This window comes from Hylobates moloch, unplaced genomic scaffold (genome assembly GCF_009828535.3).
Source record: "Hylobates moloch isolate HMO894 unplaced genomic scaffold, HMol_V3 SCAFFOLD_11, whole genome shotgun sequence".
NCBI lineage: Eukaryota > Metazoa > Chordata > Mammalia > Primates > Hylobatidae > Hylobates > Hylobates moloch.
In genome coordinates, this window is record NW_026652286.1 from 43,821,375 (window position 1) to 43,843,819 (window position 22,445).

At 40.8% G+C, this 22,445-nt stretch overlaps 1 protein-coding gene and 1 non-coding gene across 8 annotated transcripts in view; both read left to right on the forward strand.

The window, feature by feature from the left end:
• Positions 1-22,445, forward strand: part of NUP98 (nucleoporin 98 and 96 precursor) — a 132,176-nt gene that overhangs the window by 78,037 nt on the left and 31,694 nt on the right. For all 7 annotated transcript variants that reach the window (XM_032166823.2, XM_058447000.1, XM_058447002.1 and 4 more), the window contains exons 17-23: positions 1,982-2,095; positions 3,229-3,367; positions 9,168-9,345; positions 10,432-10,596; positions 16,676-16,858; positions 17,923-18,079; positions 21,274-21,703. In XM_032166823.2, the coding sequence (XP_032022714.1) occupies positions 1,982-2,095; positions 3,229-3,367; positions 9,168-9,345; positions 10,432-10,596; positions 16,676-16,858; positions 17,923-18,079; positions 21,274-21,703 (1,366 nt within the window). The remainder of the gene's footprint in view (positions 1-1,981; positions 2,096-3,228; positions 3,368-9,167; positions 9,346-10,431; positions 10,597-16,675; positions 16,859-17,922; positions 18,080-21,273; positions 21,704-22,445) is intronic.
• On the forward strand, positions 8,306-8,409 carry LOC116477522 (U6 spliceosomal RNA). The gene has a single exon (XR_004250493.1). It is a non-coding gene; the product is annotated as a U6 spliceosomal RNA (small nuclear RNA).

The window sequence follows — 22,445 nt, forward strand, 5'->3', positions numbered from 1 at the left end:
TTGGTCACTTAGTATCATAAGGAAAGAACTTTATACTTTGACAGTAAGAATCTCAGGTAGCCTGGGGGGGGGTGGCTCAGTACTTTGGCAGGCTTAGGTGGGAGGATCGTTTGAACCCAGAAGTTTGAAATCAGTCTGGGCAACATAGCAAGACCTGATATCTACAATAAACTTAAAAGTAATTGGCCAGTTGTGGTGGCATGTACTTGTAGTTGCAGCTACTACAGAAGCTGAGGTGGGAGGATCGCTTGAATCCAGGATTCAAGTGATCTTGTTGTGATCACTTGATCACTTCAAGTGATCGCTCACGTAGTTGCAGTGAGCTATGATTATGCCACTGAACTCCAGCCTGGGTTGACAGAGCAAGATCCTGTCTCCTAAGAAAAAAAAAAAAGGAATTCCAGATGCTTGATCTGTATTTGTGTATGTATATCTACATGAATTATTTATTATGCTACTATGTATCTTTTTAATAGGAAGTTTTATATTAGTTCTAGTTTTCTCATTTACCTTGTTTGCTGTCACCCAATTTAGAGTTCCCTTCCCAAGAAGCAAGTATACAAGTGGGTGTTGCTGGAGGCTGGAGTTTGGTCTGATGTTGGCCTGAAATACTTTTCTCTCAGAGAGCAAGTTAGCCTTATATCTAACTACAAGTAGGAAAAGGAGTGAATAGAGCAAGCAAGCACACCAGTGTTCCACTACTTTCCTTGAGTTTTTCAGTGCTCTACTTTTTTTATTTTGGTCTTTTTTTTTTTTTTTCTATTTTAATTTTTTCTTTCTTCTTGCTTCCTTTCTTCCTTCCTCCCGAGTTTCGCTCTTTGTTGCCCAGGCCGGAGTGCAGTGGTGTGATCTCAGCTCACTGCATCCTCTGCCTCTCAGGTTCAAGTGATTCTCCTTCCTCAGCCTCCCAAGTAGCTGGGATTACAAGCACCCGCCACCACACACAGCTAATTTTTGTATTTTTGGTAGATAACGGATTTTCACCATGTTGGCCAGGCTTGTCTTGGACTCCTGGCCTGAAGTGATCTACTCACCCCGGCCTCCCAAAGTCCTTGGATTACAGGCGTGAGCCACCTTGCCTGGCTGGATTTTTCATCTTTCTTTTAGCTCTCTATTTGGGAGTGTAAATTTTTTTTTTTGAGACGGAGTCTCGCTCTGTCGCTCAGGCTGGAGTGCAGTGGCGCGATCTCAGCTCACTGCAAGCTCTGCCTCCCAGGTTCACGCCATTCTCCTGCCTCAGCCTCTCCGAGTAGCTGGGACTACAGGCGCCCGCCACCACGCCCGGCTAATTTTTTGTATTTTTAGTAGAGACGGGGTTTCACCGTGGTCTCGATCTCCTGACCTCGTGATCCGCCCGCCTCGGCCTCCCAAAGTGCTGGGATTACAAGCGTGAGCCACCGCGCCCGGCCGGGAGTGTAAATTTGAAAGATAAAAGAGGTGTATGGGAAACAGGCAATGAAGAAGAATTGGGTTTGGAGTTTTATATCTACTTCTATTGTTAAATTACAGTGTAAGCCAACGCAAGTTATTTCCACTGTAGGTTTTGGTATCTTTGTGTGTAAAATAAAAGAAAAAGCTGATTAAGCCTTTCTCAGAGTATTTTATGGGATGCCTCTTATAGTCCGGGATGTTAATGGGTGTCCTTTGAAAATAATGTTCTCTGGTTAAGTCTGGAAAAACACGAGGTTAAGCAGAGTTTAATAGGCTATTTACTGTAAGTTTTAGACTCTTTGATGTATTATATGTATGTTCTTTAAATCTATTTGACCATGAAGCTTTTTTCACACACACACACACACACACACACACACACACACACACACACTCTCTCTCACACACCCCTTCTCCTAGGAATCATGTTTGGTAGAAAAGTAGTTTGGAAAATTCTTCATTCTAATGTATTTTCTCTTTATATGATGATTTAGTTGCTGATTATTTCAGGGTTTTTTTTTTTTTCCATTATTTATTTTTTTTGTCACAGGTATTATTCTCACTAAGGTTGGTTACTATACTATTCCATCTATGGATGACCTTGCTAAAATTACCAATGAAAAAGGAGAGTGCATTGTCTCTGACTTCACTATTGGTCGGAAAGGTAAGTGTGAGTTTAGCACTTAGTGATTAAGCCAGAGAGTTGCACCTTATTTTTGTAATTAGGGGAAGCTTCTGATAGCTGAATCTGTGTTTTCCTACATTTGGGCCCACCTTGGCCTGAATCTTAGATACTTTGATTGATAAGTAACAAAACAAGAAAGACTGGAACCATGTAAATTTTTTTATTTTTATTTATTTTTTTCTGTTGAGATGCGGTCTTGCTACATTGCCTGGCAGATCTCAACTCCTGGGCTCAAGCATTTCTCCTGCCTCAGCCTCCTGAGAAGCACAGAACCATATAATATTCTTTGGGCTTAGGTATACCTGTTTGGTGCTAGTAACTATGGGTCATTTTAATTTTCTTTAATTAAAGAAAATACTGGAAATACCAAGAACTACTGAGAAAATTGAATAATAGGCAAGAGGTGTGTAACATTTAACATGAATTTCATGTTATTATTACTGATAATTTTCTTGTGGGAAATGCCACTGTGCTATATTGTATTAAGAAGAGCTCAGGCATTTTAACCCATATGCCAGGCCAAGTGCGAAGGTTTGTTTATATAGCGGCTTTATAGATAAATGGGAAGAGATTTAAAAAGGTTGTTTTGAGGCTAATGGAAGTTTTATAAAAATGCAGGTGTTGGGCCTGTCGCAGTGACTCACACCTGTAATTCTAGCACTTTGGAGGCTGAGGTGAGAGGATCACTTGAGCTCAGGAGTTCTAGACCAGCCTGGGCAACATAGACCTCACCTTTCCCAAAAAGTAAAGCAAATTAGCCAGGCGTGGTGATACGTGCTTGTAGTCTCAGCTACTTGGGAGGCTGAGGTGGGAGGATTGCTTCAGTTTAGGAGGTTCAGGCTGCAGTTAGCCAGGGCCACTGCACTTCAGTCTGGTCAACAGAGCAAGACCTTGCCAAAAAAAAAAAAAAAACGCAGATTTTAAATCAGATAACAGTGTAATTGAAGTTACTCCCTAAGTCCCCATTCTTACCAGTCTAGGAATTGCTGAATGATTTAAAATACTAATACTTAAAACTGCTTTCTCCTTATGATTGTTTAATCACTATAGTTGTAAAGTAGGTATTTGCCTTCATACAGAATGAATTTTTAACTATTTGCTCTGATTTATAGGTTATGGTTCAATCTATTTTGAAGGAGATGTGAATTTGACAAATCTAAATTTGGATGATATTGTGCATATCCGAAGGAAAGAAGTAATTGTCTACTTAGATGATAACCAAAAACCACCTGTGGGTGAAGGGCTAAATAGGTAAGAGTTTATGTACATACAGAAAATTGTCAGCTAAATCACAATTTTTTTTTCTGTAAACATAAATGTGTTTAGATGTATGCTTCTGTAGCTTGCTTTCCTTACTATAGAGTACATTTATTGTCTGTACTTTGATTTAAAAGTATAAATGGCAAAGAAATGCTATACTGTGATTTTGAACTCCTTTTCCCTGATTTTATTTTTTTAATTTTTTTTTTTTTTACATTCCTTGGATTCTATTTTATTTTATTTTATCTCATTTCATTTTACTATTTTTTTTTTTTTTTTTGAGATGGAGTTTTGCTCTTGTTGCCCAGGCTGGAGTGCAGTGGAATGATGTCAGTTCACTGCAACCTCTGACTCCCGGGTTCAAGTGATTCTCCTGCCTCAGCCTCCCAAGTAGCTGGGATCGTAGGCACCCTCCACCATGCCTGGCTAATTTTTGTATTTTTAGTAGAGACAGAGTTTCACCGTGTTGGCCAGACTGGTCTTGAGCTCCTGACTTCAAGTGATCCTCCCACCTCGGCCTCCCAAAGTGCTGGGATTACAAGTGTGAGCCACGGTGCCCAGCCTCCCTGATTTTATTGGGTCCAACTGCTAATTTCAAAAACTCTTTTTAATAGTATTTTGCTTTATTCCTGTTTCTGCTGTGGCTATACTTAACTCTCTATTTTAGTGTGAGATCCTAGCTTCTAATATCTCTTTAGTCAAGTGAAAGGGCTGTAGTTAAAATCATTTATCTTTATAACCTACCAACCCTGAATCAGGAAGAAATAGAAAATCTGAGCAGATTGATCGATCCTTTCCTTTCCTTTCCCCTTCCCCTTCTTTTCTTTACCCTTTCTCTTCTTTCTTTCTGTTCTTTCTCTTTCTTCTTTTGAGACAGAGTTTCACTCTTTTGCCCAAGCTGGACTGCAGTGGTGTAGTCTCAGCTCACTGCAACCTCTGCCCCCTGGGTTCAGGTGATTCTCCTGCCTCAGCCTCCAGAGTAGCTGGGATTATAGGTGTCCGCCACCATGCACGGCTAATTTTTGTATTTTTAGTAGAGACAGGGTTTTGCCATGTTGACCAGGCTGGTCTCGAACTCCTGACCTCAGGTGATCCTCCCACTTCGCCCTCTCAAGGTGGTGGGATTACAAGCATGAGCCACCGTGCCGGGCCAATAATTAGTAAAGAGATTACTGAATCACAAACTTGTCAGAAAAGAAAAACCTAGAATCAGATGGCCTCATTGGTGAATTCTACTAAACATTTAAAGAAATAACACCAGTCCTACTCAGACTCGTCCAAAAAATTGAAGAGAAGGGAATACTTCCACGCTCATTCTATGAGGCAAGCATTACCTTATTCAATAGCCAGTCAAAGACACTGCAAGGAAGGAAAACTACAGACCACTTGATGAGTATATTGATAAAAAGTCATTAACAGAGCCCTAGGAAGCAGAATTTAACAGCATATTGAAAGGATTACACATCATGGCCAAAAGATTTATTCTGGAATGCATGGATGGCTCAATATATGAAAGTCAGTGAAACATACCACTTTAGCAAGATGAAGGAATACACCACATCATCATCATCATAATACAGAAAAAGTATTTACCAAAATCCAACACTCTTTCATAATAAAGGCACTCAACAACAACAGCAAAGCACTTAACAAAGTAGGGATAGAGGGAAACTACCTCAACATTAATAAAGGCTATGTATGAAAAGCCCACAGCTAACATCATAATGTTGAAATACAGAAGGCTTTTCCTGTGAGACAAGTCAACACAAGGATGCCTGCTTTTGCCACTTTTCCCAAATATACTACTGCAAGTCCTAGTCAGAACAATTAGGCAAAAAAAAAAAAAAGTTAATACAGTTTTGAAAAGAAGTAAAATTATCTTTGTTCTTTGATGACATCTTATGTAGAAATCCCTAAAGATGTCACACAAAAAAACTTACTGTTATAAACAAATTCAACAAAGTTACAGGATACAGAATCAACATGGAAAAATTAGTTGCACTGTTATACACTAACAACAAAAAGAAATTAAGAAAGCATTTCATATATATAGTAGCATCAAAAAGAATAAAATACACACAAATAAACTTAACCAAGGAGGCAAATGACTTGTTTATACAAAACTGCAAAACATTGTTGAAAGAAAGTACACCAGACACAGATAAATGGAAGACAGACCATACTCATGAGTTAGAAAACTTCACATTGTTCAGCTAGGTGCGGTGGCTTATACCTGTAATCCCAGCACTTCGGGAGGCCTAGGCAGGCAGATCACTTGAGGTCAGGAGTTGAGACAAGTGAGCCTGGCCAACATGGTGAAACCCCACCTCTACTAAAAATACAAAAATTTGCCAGATGTGGTGGCGCATACCTGTAATCCCAGCTACTTAGGAGGCTGAGGCTAGAGAATGGCTTGAACCTGGGAGGCGGAGGTTGCAGATTACACCACTGCACTCCAGCCTGTGTGACAAAGCGAGACCATGTGTCAAAGAAAAAAACTTAATATTGTTAAAATGTCAATACTGCCCACAGTGATGCATAAATTTAATGCAGTCCCTGTCAAAATCCCAGTGGCATGATTTGTAGAAATAGAAAAATCCATATAGAATTTCAGAAATCTCCAAATAGCCAAACACTCTCAAAAAAGAACAATTTGGAGGTCTCACATGTCCGAATTTCAAAACTTATTATAAATCTATAATAATCAAAACAGTATGGTAGTGGCATACAGACATAAATACCAATGGAATGTAATAGCCCAGAAATAAAACTTCATCTATATAGTCAAATGATTTTCGAGACAGGGTCTTGCTCTGTCACCCAGGCTTGAGTGCAGTGATGTGATCATGACTCTCTGCAACCTCTGCCCCCAGGTTCAGACTATTCTCCTGCCTCAGCCTCCTGAATAGCTGGGACCACAGGGATGCACCACCACACCCGGCTAATTTTTGTATTTTTTGTAGAGATGAGGTTTTGCCTTGTTGCCTGCCCAGCCAGTCTTGAACTCCTGAGGTGAAGTTTTTGGCCTGCCTTGCCCTCCCAGAGTGTTGGGATTATAGGTGTAAACCACCACGCCCAGCCTTAAATGATTTTCAGTAAGGTATAAAAATTACTTGGGGGCAAGGTGGTGTGGGGCACACCTAAAAAAACTAAAAAAAAAAAAAAAAAATTATTTGATCGGGAGAAGACAGTCTGTTCAACAAAGGATGCTGGCAAACTGGATGTCCACATACAAAAGAGTGAAGTTACACCATATGCACAGATTAACCCAAAATGGATAAAATACCTAAGCGTGAGATCCAAAAATGTACAACTCTTAGAAGAAAACACAGAGGAAAAGCTTTGTAACATTGGTTTTGGCAGTGATTTCTTAGATATAACATCAAAAAGTATAAGCAACAAAAGCAAAAATAGACAAATGACACTATATCAAACTGAAAACCTTCTGCACAGCAAAAGACAAGTGAAAAGCCAACCTATAAGAATAGGAGAAAATATATGCCAATCATTTGATAAGGGGTTAATAACCAGAATATAAAGAATCCTGCAATTCTACAGCAACAACAACAAAAAAACCCATTTAAAAAATGAGCAAAGAAGATGGGTGCAGTGGCAGCTGGGTGTGGTGGCTCACACTTGTAATCCCAGCACTTTGGGAGGCCAAGGTGGGCAGATCATGAGGTCAGGAGATCAAGACCACAGTGAAACCCCGTCTACAAAAAATACAAAAAATTAGTCAGGCATGGTGGCTGGCACCTGTAGTCCCAGCTACTCGGAGAGGCTGAGGCAGGAGAATGGCGTGAACCTGGGAGGCAGAGCTTGCAGTGAGCTGAGATTACGCCACTGCACTCCAGCCTGGGCAACAGAGCGAGACTCCATCTCAAAAAAAAAAAAGAAGATGGGTGCAGTGGCTTATGCCTGTAGTCCCAGCACTTTGGGAGGCAGAGAAGTGAGGATTGCTTGAGGCCAGGAGTTCAAGTAAATAGGAAGACCCTGTATCTACAAAAAATTTTTAAGTAGTCAAGCATGGTTGCACACACCTGTAGTCCTAGCTGCTCAGGAGGCTGAGGCAGGAGGTTCAGCTGAACTCAGGAGTTTCACCATGTTGGCCAGGCTGGTCTTGAACAGAGGTTACAGTGAGCTATGATCATGCCACTTCTGTCCTGCCTGAGCGGGAGAGGGAGACCCTGTCTCTCAAAACAAAAATGAAGAAAATTTTGGCAATGGACTTGAATCGACATTTCTCCAAAGATACACAAATGACCAAGGAGTACATGAAAAGATGCCCAACATCACTAATCATTAGAGAAATGCAAATCAAACCACAATGAGATACCATACCCATTAGGGTGGTTACTAGGAAAAAAAAAATGACCGGGCGCGGTGGCTCACACCTCTAATCCCAACACTTTGGGAGGCCGAGGAGGGTGGATCGCTTGAGCCCAGTCTGGCCAACATGGCAAAACCCCATGTCTACTAAAAGTACAAAAATTAGCCGGGTGTTGTGGCGGGCGCCTGTACTCTCAGCTACTTGGGAGGCTGAGGTACGAGACTCACTTGAACCCGGTAGGCAGAGATTGCGGTGAGCTAAGAATGTGCCACTGCACTCCAGCCTGGGTGACAGAGCGAGACTCAGTCTAATAAGAAACAAATTACCATGTGTCTGCCGATGTGGAGAAATTGGAACCTTTGTGCACCATTGGCAGGAATGTGTAACAGTGCAGCCACCATGCAGGACAATATGGTGGTTCCCAGAAGAGTTAAAAATAGAATTACTGTCTGATTCAGCAGGTCCACTTCTGGGTATATATACAAAATTGAAAGCAGGATCTCAAGCATTTGTATACCCGTGTTCATAGCAACACTATTCACAACAGCTGGTAGGTAAAAGTCACCCAAATGTTCATTGATAAGTGAATGGGTAAACGAAATGTGGTATATACATGCAATAAAACACTATTCACCCTACAGAGAAGATTAGCATGGCCCCACACAAGGATAACACACAAATTCATGAAGCGTTCCATATTTTTTATTTTAAAAATTAAAAAATATATGTTATTCAGCTTCAGGAAGAAAATTCTGATATATGCTACAACATGGATGAACCTTGAGGACATGCTAAGTGAAGTAAGCCAGTCACAAAAAGACAAGTACTATATTGTGATGTATCTGGGATAAGTCAACTTTATAGAAACAAAGTAGAGTTGTATTTGCCAGGGGCTCTGGGAAGCAGGAAATGGAGAGCAGCATCTACCTGTTACATCCTAGTAGTCACTGTGTTTAGATGTAAGGCATACAAAATGAATAGGATACAACACTTGAACTCCAGTATTAATATTAGAAGTGGTACGCTTATCACTCTTGTAGTCATCTTCACACCGATATTCCTGATACTTCGTTTTCCAAGCATTTGTATTTAGTAAATGGGTAGTAGCTGTTTTTTATTATTATTTAGTACAGTAGACCTTTAAGACCTGCATAAGATTTGGTTCGTACCACTGGACTGTAACTTAAATAAGTTAGTGATTCCTAGCTTAAGTGTGAAAATTAGTTTGGAAATAATTGATGTCCCGTGGTAATTTAAATAAATGCAGTCTGACTCTAGAACCAGATATTGAGTTGTCAATGTAGGAGTGACTTCTTGCTTTTAAGCTTATGGAGCAAAACTCAAGTTTATGACACATGCAGAATAATTCCAAGGCAACGGTTACCGTTATTCACCATGTGTTAGGTGGCTTTCTGGTCTTATATATGAAGCGTTTTTACTTTAATTGGTTATGTTTTACAGGAAGGCTGAAGTTACATTGGATGGAGTTTGGCCAACAGATAAAACATCTCGTTGTTTAATAAAGAGCCCAGATCGCCTTGCGGATATCAACTATGAAGGAAGATTAGAAGCAGTTTCAAGGAAACAGGGAGCTCAATTCAAAGAATACCGGCCTGAAACTGGTTCTTGGGTGTTTAAGGTATAGTCATTTAACCCAGTTCAGACTTCTATAAAGTATATTTGGAGTCACAAAACGTTTATGTTGGAAGGGATCCTTTCCTAAATTCTATTGATTGATTGATGGGGGTCTTGCTCTGTTGCTCAGGCTGGAGTACAATGGTGGAATCATAGCTCCCTGCAGCCTTAAACTCCTGGGCTCAAGCAATCCTTCTGCCTCAGCCTCCCAAGTAGTTGGGACTATAGGCATGCACTACCATGCCTGGCTACTTTTTTAAATTTTTGTAAAGATGGGATTTCTCACTGTTGACTAGGCTGGTCTCCAACTCCTGAGATCAAGCAATCTTCCCTCCTTGGCCTCCCAAAAGTACTGTGATTACAGGTGTAAGCCACTGCACCCAGCCAAATTCTCTTTATTTTTAGAAATTCGGAAGGAGATGTACAGATACATTATGATTCACTCCAAACTACAAACCTAGTTAAAATTCAGCAGTAATGAGTTCTTATAAACTCTGTGGGCTCATGATTCATGTCCTCTACCCACCTCCTATGAAGATGTATAAATACATTTCTAAGGTGTAATTTTTGTAATGTTTGTCATCATTAGGGACTTCAGTAATTCATCAGGCAGTTGTCTATTGTATCAACTCTTCCTATGTAACTGTCATTCTTACTTTTAAAGATTTTTGGAGATGAAGAGGTTGACTGTTCTTAATAGTTTAATCCAATGATTTCCTCCCATTCTAGGCTGGTTGAATTATTTAACTTGTTAAAGGCCCTTGGGTAGATAGAGGATAACAGGCAATATATGTCTGTGAAAATAATAACAAGTCTTTGGATTAAGTTTCCTATATTAATGATTACAGTTTAAATGACATTTTAATGTATGTTATGTAATCTTTATTAATTTACTAGTATGAGCAACTAGTGCATACATCAGACGTCTTCTAAATCTTAGATAAAAGTGTGGTAGGTGATTATTTTGCTTTAAATACTTTGATATTTCTCCCCTTTTCTTTTTTCTTAAGGTAATGCTGCAAGATTGCAAAGGCAGGTATTGGGAAAGCATAATGTTTAAGTTGTTTTGTGGGGTTCTTCTCTTCCTTAGGTCTCCCATTTTTCTAAGTATGGCCTTCAGGATTCTGATGAAGAGGAAGAGGAGCATCCATCTAAAACTAGTACAAAGAAGTTGAAGACTGCTCCTTTGCCTCCCGCAGGCCAGACTACCCCCTTGCAGATGGCTCTTAATGGCAAACCTGCACCTCCACCTCAGGTAGAGAAAAAAGGACAGTGAATTTGAATGGAATCCATGATACCGAAGTTGAAAGCAAGTCATTCAGCTAATACAAAGCTGTTTTATGACCCTTGGAACTTTGAAGAATACAAACATTGGCAGTCACATTGAAACAAGTACAAGGGAGGGCGTGAGGTCATGCAGGCATCTGTCTTTTTACTTGAGATTTAAAGAATTCTCTTGCTGTTTGGATTATTCCTCTACAGATTGTCATTTTTAAACCCTTCGTTCTCTCTCATTTGGACTTGCTGAATTCTCTGCTTGGTGATTAACTTAAGATTTGCTCATGTGGGTTCATGCACAGTAAATTCTGCCTTTATTGACTACCTGATGTGCAGTTTAATCTTTTTCTTTACCTCCATGGTTTTTTAAAAGTTAAATTAGCTTTCTGAAAGGGTTTTTAATCTCCATTTTTTTCAAGTTGTTTGCTTATACTTCGGGTAACCTTGATATTTGTATTTTAATAGTACATAATCTTTATGAAAAATAGTTTTGGAATGTAAATGAATAATTATTTGGCTTGGGGAGATTAGGGCCTACATTGTTTATCACAATTACTTGTATCATTGATACGGGATTTCTTTGTAAAGCATCCTCTACCTCTCAGCTGCTGAAAGCTAGACCTTTGGTATTTTCCATGCTATAATTCTTATGGCTGCTGAAACATGTGGTTTTTATGATTTATTAAATAATCTCTTAGGAGGCATTTCTGGAGAATGTGTGTATATACATGTTTGCATGTACAGAGTGAGGGGGGAGGGTATGATAAATGTGGGAAACTGGATTTTATGTTTATAATCTTTGTAGCATTTAGAATGCCCCTAAGAAATCTCCATTGACAAATGAAATGCTATAAATAGACTTGGTTTTCCAGTTATCCATATTCATTTTGTCTGTCATATGCTTTGTATCATCTCCTTTCCTAATTTTTTATAATCATATATATATTTATTATAAATATATATATATTTCTGAGGGAAAGAGTCACATGGCCTTATTTTCTGTAATAAAAGTAATATATAGGATCTTAAAGATAACCTCTTTCCAGTTGGCCCAGATGAAAAAGAAAAGCTTCATTTATGGACAGACAGGAAAATGTTTGTAATGTTGACAATCAGTAGTTTCCAGGTTCTTTAATTGCCGGAATAGAAATAGTAGAAAACTAACTATAAACTCCTATATTGACACTTGTGTATGTGAGAGCTCTTTGAAAAATTGAGCACCCAAAAATTTCAGATCAAGGTTCTAGCAAAAAGAGGTAGTAAGGATTTAAACTGGGCAAGTAGCTTTTTTTTTTTTTTCCTTTTTTTTTTCCTTGAGAAAGAGTTGTCGCCCAGGCTGTAGTGCACTGGTGCAGTCTCGACTCACTGTGGCCTCTGCCTCCCAGGTTCAAGCAGTCTCATTCCTCAGCCTCCCAAGCAGCTGGGACTACAGGGGCGTACCACCACGCTCATCTAATTTTTTGTATTTTTAGTAGAGAGGAGATTTTGCCATGTTGGCCTTAACTCATGTTGTCTTGAACTCCTGACCTCAAGTGATCCTCCCACCTTGGCCTCCCAAAGTGCTGGGACTACAGGCGTGAGTTACCACGGCTAGCCTAAAATGGGCAAGTAGCTTTGACTGAGGAAATGGAAATGGTCTTTGACCTTTTGGTTGGGAAGAGCAGAAATGAGAGAAATGGATAGCGGTATTTAGATGTCCAGACTTTAGGTTTTGTTTACTTGCATTATTTTTGAAGGCCTTGAGCTTGGTATGTTGGAGCAGAAATGTAGGACTGTAGAGAATTCTTTCATATTTATTGCTTACTGACCCAAGTGAGGCAGATGGGAAATGCCAGTGGTTGGTTATTAGCACCAAAGACCCTACATTTTACTTGGCATGGGGAAACTACTTGTGCCGTTTGAGTAAACTGGAAACAGCAGTCTTCTCATCTCTGTGTCAAGATGACTGCATACTGTCACCTCACCCCTTAAAAAGGTTGATTGCACAACTTCAGCTTCTTTTTTTATTGGGGGAGAGAGGCCTGTTTCTTTAGGTATTTAGGAAGATGTGTATTTTTCTTTAATGGTCACATTTGTTCCATTACCTTTTATATGATATCGTCAGTCCCCTGTTTCCAGTTGGTTCTTAAGCCTCGCTTTTGCTCTTTAAAAAAGCAAGTAAGTCTAAGCAACCAGAAAACATAAAGGTAACTAAATTTTCATGTGATCTTCTCTCCTGTACCTTTTACGTTAGAGAAAATGTTGGTTGGCAGATAAACCTTAGTCACACAGATGAATTAAGGTAGTTTTTGTTCTGTGGTTAGAACATTAGTTTCAAAATCCTGGTCTGGGATCCAATTTCCAGCTGGCTGCATCAGTGCCCTGGTAAGCTTGACTTAGATTCCACAGATTTGGCATGGGGCTCAGGCATATTTATATTTTGCACCCAGGTGGTTGAAATGTGCAATCAGGTTTCAAAACTATGTTGAAAGACCTCGGGCCTTTGGCACTCAGGTAGAGATACATGTAGGTTTTTACCTCAGCCTTATAACTGAAGTGTAACTTGTGTTTAGTAACATCAAGGCAGGGTAATTGGCTTGCTCAGAAACTTAGCATTGTTCACTAAGTGAATCCATTCAAGTAAGTTAATGACTTTTTTTTTTTTTTTTTTTTTTCTCTGAGGCAGAGTTTTCCTATGTTTCTCAGGCTGGTTGAACTCTTGGGATCAAGCAATCCTTCCCACCTCAACCTCCCAAGTAGCTGGGACTGCAGGTGCATGCCATCATGCCAGATTATTTATTTATTTATTTATTTTTTTAGAGACAGAATCTTGCTATGTTGCCCAGGCTGGTCTCGGATTCTTGGCCAAATGAGTATCCTGCCTTGGCCTCCCAATAGGCCGGGAGCCACAGTGCCCTGCCTAAATAAGTAGTTTGAAACTTTTTTAAAGGAAAAAAGTGATTATTTTTTGTGGAGATGGGGTCTCAGTATGTTGCCCATGCTGGTCTCGAACTTCTAGGCTCAAGTGATCTGCCTCAGCCTCCCAAAGTGCTGGAATTACGGGTGTAAGCCGCCACGTCCAGCCAAAAACTTTCTTTACAGTTAGAAAACTAGTTCTTTTTGAGACAGGCAACAATAGTAGTTATATTGGATCAAACTGTTTGCCTGAGAGGAGAGCATGAATTATTTAATATCTGTTTGACCTTGGACTTGTCATTCACTCTGTTGAATGAGGATGTCTTGATATATCTTACTTTTCCTACTGAATTAAGTAAGCAATGCTGTATCTTTAGGTATTGGCAGCCTTGTTTCAGTGAGGAACAGTCTTTGAGATATCTCAAGTCATTGAAGGTTTCAGTTGTGAAACCTTATCCTCCATATATTTAGACAATCATTTTACAGATATAATCTGTGTAGCTAATATTTGTAATGGGCCATGCCATTATTTGGAAATGAATATGATGCTGCCTTCAAGAGATTACACTGTAGGAAAGGGAGAGTTAAAATGATGTCCTCGTTGGCTGCTTCTTCCTATACATGCCTTTCTTTTCCATAGACCTCCCGTTAGGCTTTCTCTTCCCTTTCCTCAGTTACTTCTGAGCCATCTTTTTTTTTTTTCTAAGTACACTTTTCTTTTCAGGACTGGCCTAAAAAGGGTACCTGATCTGCCAAGATATCCAGGAAAATAAGTACACAGACAGCTTTGGGGAGTATGTTGCAATTACTTAGGTATACTTCAACAAAATTTACATATAGGGCATTCTAGGCACTTAACCATAGTTTCATAGTAATTCCCTTCCCCCTTGTCCACTTATTAGATGGTATCTTGTAGGTTTGAAGTCTGTTTGTGTGAATAGAATAAATAAAACCTTGATCTTTAGCATTCTTCCTAAACATACGACGAGTCCCTTGGGTCTCTAATCTGGTTATTTAATGAAATCCTCTCATTTTGTCTGAAACAGTGTTCAAGGTAAGCATCTCTTGCTATTAGCAGTATTACTTTGTTGAGTAGTATAGTAAATTGGAACCACTCTCCCCCTCCCCATTTTTTCTTTCCTCCCACTCACTCTCCTTCTTATCTTTTTATAGTTTACTGCTTTCTCTACCATGTGCCAAGCACTGCATTAGGTAGTAGAAGTAACTAAGTAAATAAGTGTTGAACTTAGTGATGTGCTAGACACAGAAAACAGTAAGCAATAAACCATTTTATCAAGCCTTCACAGTCTGTTGAGCCAAATATATATATACTTATGAAGTAGGAGTTTTCCCACAGTTGTTAAAATTAATTAATTAATTTATTTATATATATATATATTTTGAGACAGAGTCTCACCTTGTTGCCCAGGCTGGAGTGCAGTGGCGTGATCTCGGCTCACTGCAACGTCCACCTACTGGGTTCAAGCAGTTTTCCTGCCTTAGCCTCCTGAGTAGCGGGGATTACAGGCATGCGCTACCATGCCCAGGTAATTTTTGGATTTTTAGTAGAGACAGGGTTTCACCATGTTGGCCAGGCTTGTCTCGAACTCCTGACTTCAGTTGATCCGCCCACTTTGGCCTCCCAAAGTGCTAGGACTACAGGCGTGAGCCACTGCACCTGGCCTATTTTATTTATTTATTTATATTTGAGATGGAGTTTAACTCTCACCCAGGCTGGAGTGCAGTGGCACAGTCTTGGCTCACTGCAGCCTCCACCTCTCAGGTTCAAGCAATTTTCCTGCCCCAGCCTCCTAAGTAACTGGGAGTACAGGCACACACCACCACACCTGGCTAATTTTTGTATTTTTTAGTAGAGACAGGGTTTCTTCATATTGGCCAGGCTGGTCTCGAACTCCTCACCTCAGGTGATCCACTCGTCTCAGCCTCCCAAAGTGCTAGGATTACAGGTGTGAGCCACTGTGACCGGCCACTGTTCTTAAAATTTAAGTGGGAGCCCTGGGTATCATCACTAGGGCTTTTTCCTCCTTCAGGATTTTTTTTTTTTTTTTTTTTTTTTTTGAGACAGAGTCTCATTCTGTTGCCCAGGCTGGAGTGCAGTGGCACAATCTTGGCTCACTATAACCTCCACTGCCTCCCGAGTAGCTGGTTAGCATCAGTTAATTTTTGTATTTTTAGTAGAGACAGTTTCACCACCATGTTGGCCAGACTAGTCTTGAACTCCTGACCTCAAGTGATCTGCCCACCTCGGCCTCCCAAAGTGCTGGGATTACAAGCTTGAGCCATCAAACCCGGTCTAGAATTTTTTTTGGTTTGAAAATATTTCAAATGTTGGCTTAGTCATTTGCTAACATTTTAGGATATAGGTAATTGAATTTGTACTCTACCAATTTACAGTGTTTCAGCTTTGAGTGTTTACCGTTTTAAATCATAGACTGTTAGTCATAGTTGTCTTTAAAACTGCTTAATAAATGTAAATATAACTCTTGACATTTTTAAACATAAAGGGATTCTTCCCAGATTAAAATTGTTCCTAATATTATTACTTTGTTTTTTGGAAGAGTAGATAGTGCTCGTATCTTACGTGGTACTGCACAAGTAGAGCCCAGCTAACCTTAGGATTCAGTAACCCAAAAGTTAAATTCCAGACCCAAGATTGTGTTGGCTAGAAATTTATTTCTAAATGTTTTTAAGAAAAAGCAAAGTTACTGGAGACTTTGATATTTGTACCTTTTGTTCGTTTTTTCCAATGGTTTCTGGCTACAAGGCAGTGTTAGGAAAAGGTAACCCTGTGTAAATCAGAAAATGTAGTTGCTAGCTAGATCAAGTAAATCATAATCTTTGTCTCTGAAGACCACCATTTGTTTCACTATGGGTGCTGGTTTAGGTCCCAGACACCAGGTCATAGTATTAGAATGGGATGACTACATGAATCCTTATTTGGATCAAAGTACTTTTATAAGGGTTATCTTGGGGTAATTGATTTTAAATCACTCGAGCAAATCTGCTACCTTACCTTACCATAGAATGGGCTGAATCTAATAATTGCTATATCATATTCTGAATAAAGTAAGTCTGATTTAGAATCTGTTTCTGTTTGGTGTAATTTAATGCTGCTTTCCTGATCTTTCTGCTGTCTGCAGAGCCAGAGCCCAGAGGTGGAGCAGTTAGGGAGGGTTGTGGAACTGGACAGTGACATGGTAGATATCACCCAGGAGCCAGTTTTGGATACCATGTTAGAAGAGAGCATGCCTGAGGATCAGGAACTTGTGTCTGCCTCAACACATATTGCATCTTCACTGGGAATTAATCCACATGTCTTACAGGTGACGTTCTAACCCGCCTTTTTTACGACAGAAAGCCAAACTAATCTTTTATCTCCATTGCATAGGATCAGGTCTCTTCCTTGGTTATTAAGACCATTGAGTGCTCACTGTAATGGGGAAAAAAAAATACAAGAATATGGCCAATGTCTGGGCCTCATTCTCTTATTCAAGGAGATAAGGCTATATTCAGAACTAGAAGATAGGGTTTCTGGTTTTAACTGCATTTGAAACCAGAGTCCTAGTTCCAATCCCAATTTTGTTGTGTTTTGTTTTTGAGACAGAGTTTCTTCACTCTGTCGCCCAGGCTGGAGTGGAGTGGTGTGATCTCGGTTCACTGCAACCTCCACCTCCTGGGTTCAACTGATTTCCCTGCCGCAACCTCCCGAGTAGGTGAGATTACATGCGTGTACCACCACCACACCTGGCTACTTTTGTATTTTTAGTAGAGACAGGGGTTTCACCATGTTGGTCAGTCTGGTCTCGAACTCCTGACCTCAGGTGATCTGCCCACATTGGCCTTCCAGAGTGCTAGGATTACAGGCATGAGCCACAGCCCGGCCCCAATCCCAATTTTGTAACTTTATGACTTTGTGCAAGTCATATAACATCTGTGAGTACTGATTTTTCTCTATAAAATATTACTTTGTCTACATCACAGGGTACTTTTAAGACTGTATGTGCTCCACAAAATTTAAAAATTTTAGTACCTGGTAGCCCAGGTTTCTTTAAGCTATGTCTTTACTTCCCTTTATCCCAGTGCCTTTTGGCATGTTATGTGTTTAACCTTTGGCTTATGTTCGACTTTAAAATTATTTTATCAGCAAACATAGCAACTGCTGTGTGCCAGGCTCTGGCGAGATGCTATAGATAGAAAGAAGAGAAGTATTATATGAATTCTGCCTTTCAAGGCACACACAGTGTAATGGGGTCCATCCATCACACAAATATACTAGCTCTGTACACAGCCTTGAGGAGGAGCAATATTTTTGGTTGTTGTAAACTGCATTTTTTTTGGTATGGCCTTTCTGGGAAGCACATTCATTCTATAGATATTGCCTTTTTAGATCATGAAAGCATCATTGCTTACTGATGAAGAAGATGTAGATATGGCACTGGATCAACGCTTCAGTCGCCTTCCTTCCAAAGCAGATACTTCTCAAGAAATCTGTTCTCCCAGGCTCCCCATTTCAGCATCCCACTCATCGAAAACTCGTTCACTAGGTACAGTATAAAAGATGCTGTTTTACAAGAAAGCTGTATAGTCATCAAGTCCTGCTTTTCACTTTTCTTCTTCTAACCCAAGTGGACTTCTCTAGCAAGTATCTGCCAGACAACTATACCTGTGACATAAGGATGCTAAGAGAAATTGTACTCATAAGTATTCATTAAGAGTAGTCGGCTGGGCGTGGTGGCTCACGCCTGTAATCCCAGCACTTTGGGAGGCCAAGGCAGGCGGATCACGAGGTCAGGAGATCGAGACCATCCTGGCTAACACGGTGAAACCCCGTCTCTACTAAAAATACAAAAAATTAGCCGGGCGAGGTGGCAGGCGCCTGTAGTCCCAGCTACGCGGGAGGCTGAGGCAGGAGAATGGCGTGAACCCCGGGGGGCGGAGCCTGCAGTGAGCCGAGATTGCGCCACTGCACTCCAGCCTGGGTGAAAGAGCGAGACTCTGTCTCAAAAAAAAAAAGAGAGTAGTCAGGTTTTTTGGCCGGGCGCGGTGGCTCACGCTTGTAATCCCAGCACTTTGGGAGGCCGAGGTGGGCAGATCACGAGGTCAGGAGATCGAGACCACAGTGAAACCCCGTCTCTACTAAAAATACAAAAAATTAGCCGGGCGTGGTGGCGGGCGCCTGTAGTCCCAGCTACTCGGAGAGGCTGAGGCAGGAGAATGGCGTGAACCTGGGAGGTGGAGCTTGCAGTGAGCCGAGACTGGGCCACTGCACTCCAGCCTGGGCGACAGAGCGAGACTCCGTCTCAAAAAAAAAAAAAAGAGTAGTCAGGTTTTTTGTTTTTAGAGACAGAGTCTGTTGCACAGACTGGAGTGCAGTTATGCATTTGCACTCACTACAGCCTTGAACTCTTGGGCTCAAGCAGTCCTCTTGTCTCAGCCTCCTGAGTAGCTAGGACTACAGGCGTATACCACGACTCAACTAATTATTTTTTTAAATGTTTATAGAGATGGATCTTGCTATCTTGCCCAGGCTGGTCTTGAACTTCTGGCCTCAAGTGATCATCCTGCCTCAGCCTCCCAAAGTGCTGAGATTACAGGTATGCGTCATTGCACCTGGCAGGAGTGGTCGGTTTTTAAGAACTAGAATTACCTCTGTTTGTGCAGATGCAGAAGTGTATGGAGAAAAAAAGCATTTGTGCTTTGTTTAGGTTCATGTTTTTGTTTGCTTATGAACATGGATAAGATAGTAAGCTCTGACTTCCTAATTTTTATAACATTACTTAGTTCAGCAAGTTGTCCTGCACTGTACTCGTTTTGTGCAGTCCTTACAGCACTGTCTTACTGTCTTCTAGGGACAAGTACTGCTTCTCGTAATGCACAGAGCACATCACATTTCTACTTTTCATTAAACCTTTTTAAATTCCCAGGGAAGTGATGACGTATTTGATTTTAAAGTTTTCTCTTTTCTAATGGGCTTGTAACTATGTGGGATTGGCAAGAAAGTTTTCGTATCAGCAAAGAACTTAAGCAGATGTACTTTCAACATATTTTGAAAGCCAGAGGAACTGGCAGAGACATTTGTTTATATTGCTTTAAAAATAAATATTTTTCAATTCTTTTGAGTTCTCTTATTATCAACTTTGCTTTTTAAAAATATTTTTAACTTCCCTTTGGTATAGAGGAAAGAAAGAAAATACATTAACCAATAAAGTATCAGTTAAACATTCTTAATAACCTTTTCCATAATGGATACTACATGAAAATCTGATACTTCAATAACTCTTAACTCCATGCTTTAGACAAAAGCCATGTAAAATTGGGAAACAGGCACTGGTAATAAGAACTGTCCTTCAGCCAGGCACAGTGGCTCATGCCTATAATCCTAGTGCTTTAGGAGGCTGAGGAAGGAGGATGGCTTGAGGCTAGGATTTGGAGAGCAGCCTGGGCAACATAGCAAGACTCCATCCCTATAATGCCTAGCTAGCTAGATAAAAACTTAAATGTTAAAAAAAAATTTTTTGCCGGGCGCGGTGGCTCAAGCCTGTAATCCCAGCACTTTGGGAGGCCGAGGCGGATGGATCACGAGGTCAGGAGATCGAGACCATCCTGGCTAACACGGTGAAACCCCGTCTCTACTAAAAATACAAAAAATTAGCCAGGCGTGTTGGTGGGCGCCTGTAGTCCCAGCTACTCGGGAGGCTGAGGCAGGAGAATGGCGTGAACCCGGGAGGCGGAGCTTGCAGTGAGCCGAGATCGTGCCACCGCACTCCAGCCTGGGCAATAGAGCGAGACTCCGTCTCCAAAAAAAAAAAAAAAAAAATTTTTTTTTTAAAGAACTATCCTTCAGAAGGTCACATGTACAATTTTAAGATACCTGGTGTGTTTTATTTCATTGACTGTAGCATTGTTTAGGGTAGAATAGGAATTTGAGTTTTGATCTTTTATGTGTCCTAAGAAATCGTTACCTTTAGGATTCTCATAAAGGCATGAGGAGTGGTGCCAGACTTACCTTGGCTTATCTCCTAGTCCTGTCACTTTGTAGATTTGGACAAGTCACTTATCTGAGCTCAGTTTTCTCCTATATACAATAGGAATGATAATAATGCTAATCATTTAAAAGTTTTTGAGGCCAAGAGCAGTGGCTCATGCCTGTGATCCCAGCACTCTAGGAGGCCGAGGCAGGTGGATTACGAGGTCAGGAGTTCAAGACCAGCCTGGCCAACATGGTGAAACTCCGTTTCTACTAAAAACACAGAAAAATTAGCCAGGCATAGTGGAGGGCACCTGTAATTCCAGCTACTCGGGAGGCTGAGGCAGCGAATTGCTTGAACCCAGGAGGCAGAGGTTGCAGTGAGCCAAGATCATGCCATTGCACTCTAGCCTGGGCTACAGGGCGAGACTCTGTCTCCAAAAAAAAAAAAAAAAAAGTTTTTGAAGAGTGAAATGAAATAACATATACAAATGACTTATACAGAGTCTGCTGCATATTTTAAATAGTATTAGTAGTGTTGTTGCTTTTATTATTGTTGTAGATACCATCATCATCATTAGAATCTTGTCCTGATTTCCTAGTTCAAAGAGTAATTTCTGCAAAATCTGACTTAGCCTGCTTCTGGTCATCCACATCTAAGTAGTTTGATAAAACATTGAATGATTTCAGCCTGATTTTTGTTATTGTTCAAGAAACAATAGCTTGTGTTTTGTAATAGTCTTTCTCCCCTTCATTCCCTCTTCATTTCAGTTGGTGGGTTACTACAATCAAAATTTACAAGTGGAGCTTTTCTTTCACCAAGTGCCTGTGTGCAAGAATGTCGTACTCCCAGAACAGCATCTGTAATGAATATCCCATCCACATCCTCTTGGTCTGTCCCTCCACCCCTGACTTCTGTGTTCACAATGCCCAGCCCAGCCCTTGAGGTTCCGCTGAAAACAGTGGGTACACGTAGGCAACTAGGCCTAGTCCCTCGCGAAAAGTCTGTCACCTATGGCAAGGGAAAACTCTTGATGGACATGGCCTTATTCATGGGACGCTCATTTCGTGTTGGTTGGGGTCCCAACTGGACTCTTGCTAATAGTGGAGAACAGCTGAATGGCTCTCATGAACTAGAAAATGATCAGATTGCTGATTCTATGGAGTTTGGATTCCTGCCCAATCCAGTAGCTGTTAAACCGTGAGTCACATTTCTTGATGCTTTTTGAGAAAGGCAACATGATAGGTGAAAAAAACTATTCATTATCAGGAGGATTGGGCCCTACTTTGTCATCTTTCTAGATATAGTCTGTGTGTGTGTGTGTATTTTTTTATTTTTGGAGACTGAGTTTCGCTCTGTTGCCCAGGCTGGGGCGCAGTGGCACGATCTCAGCTTGCTGCAACCTCTGCCGCTTGGTCTCAAGCTCTTCTCCTGCCTCAGCCTCCTGATAAGCTGGGATTACAGGCACATGCCACCACACCGAGCTAATGTTTCCTGAGCTCAAGTGATTGTCCTACCTTGGCCTCCCAAAGTGCTGGGATTACAGGTGTGAGCCACTGCACCCAGCTGTTTTTTATTTTTTCAAAGTCAACTTTAAAAATGAAGGATAGGCTGGGCAGGGTGGCTCACACCTGTAATCCCAGCACTTTGGGAGGCCAAGATGGGCGGATCACGAGGTCAAGAGATCGAGACCATCCTGGCTAACACGAGGAAACCCCGTCTCTACTAAAAATACAAAAAAAATTAGCCGGGCGTGGTGGTGGGCGCCTGTAGACCCAGCTACTTGGGAGGCTGAGGCAGGAGAATGGTGTGAACCTGGGAGGCAGAGCTTGCAGTGAGCCGAGATCGCGCCAGTGCACTCTATCCTGGGTGACTGAGTGAGACTCAGTCTCCAAAAAAAAGAAAAAACAACGTCTCTTTTTTTTTTTTTTTTTTTTTTTTT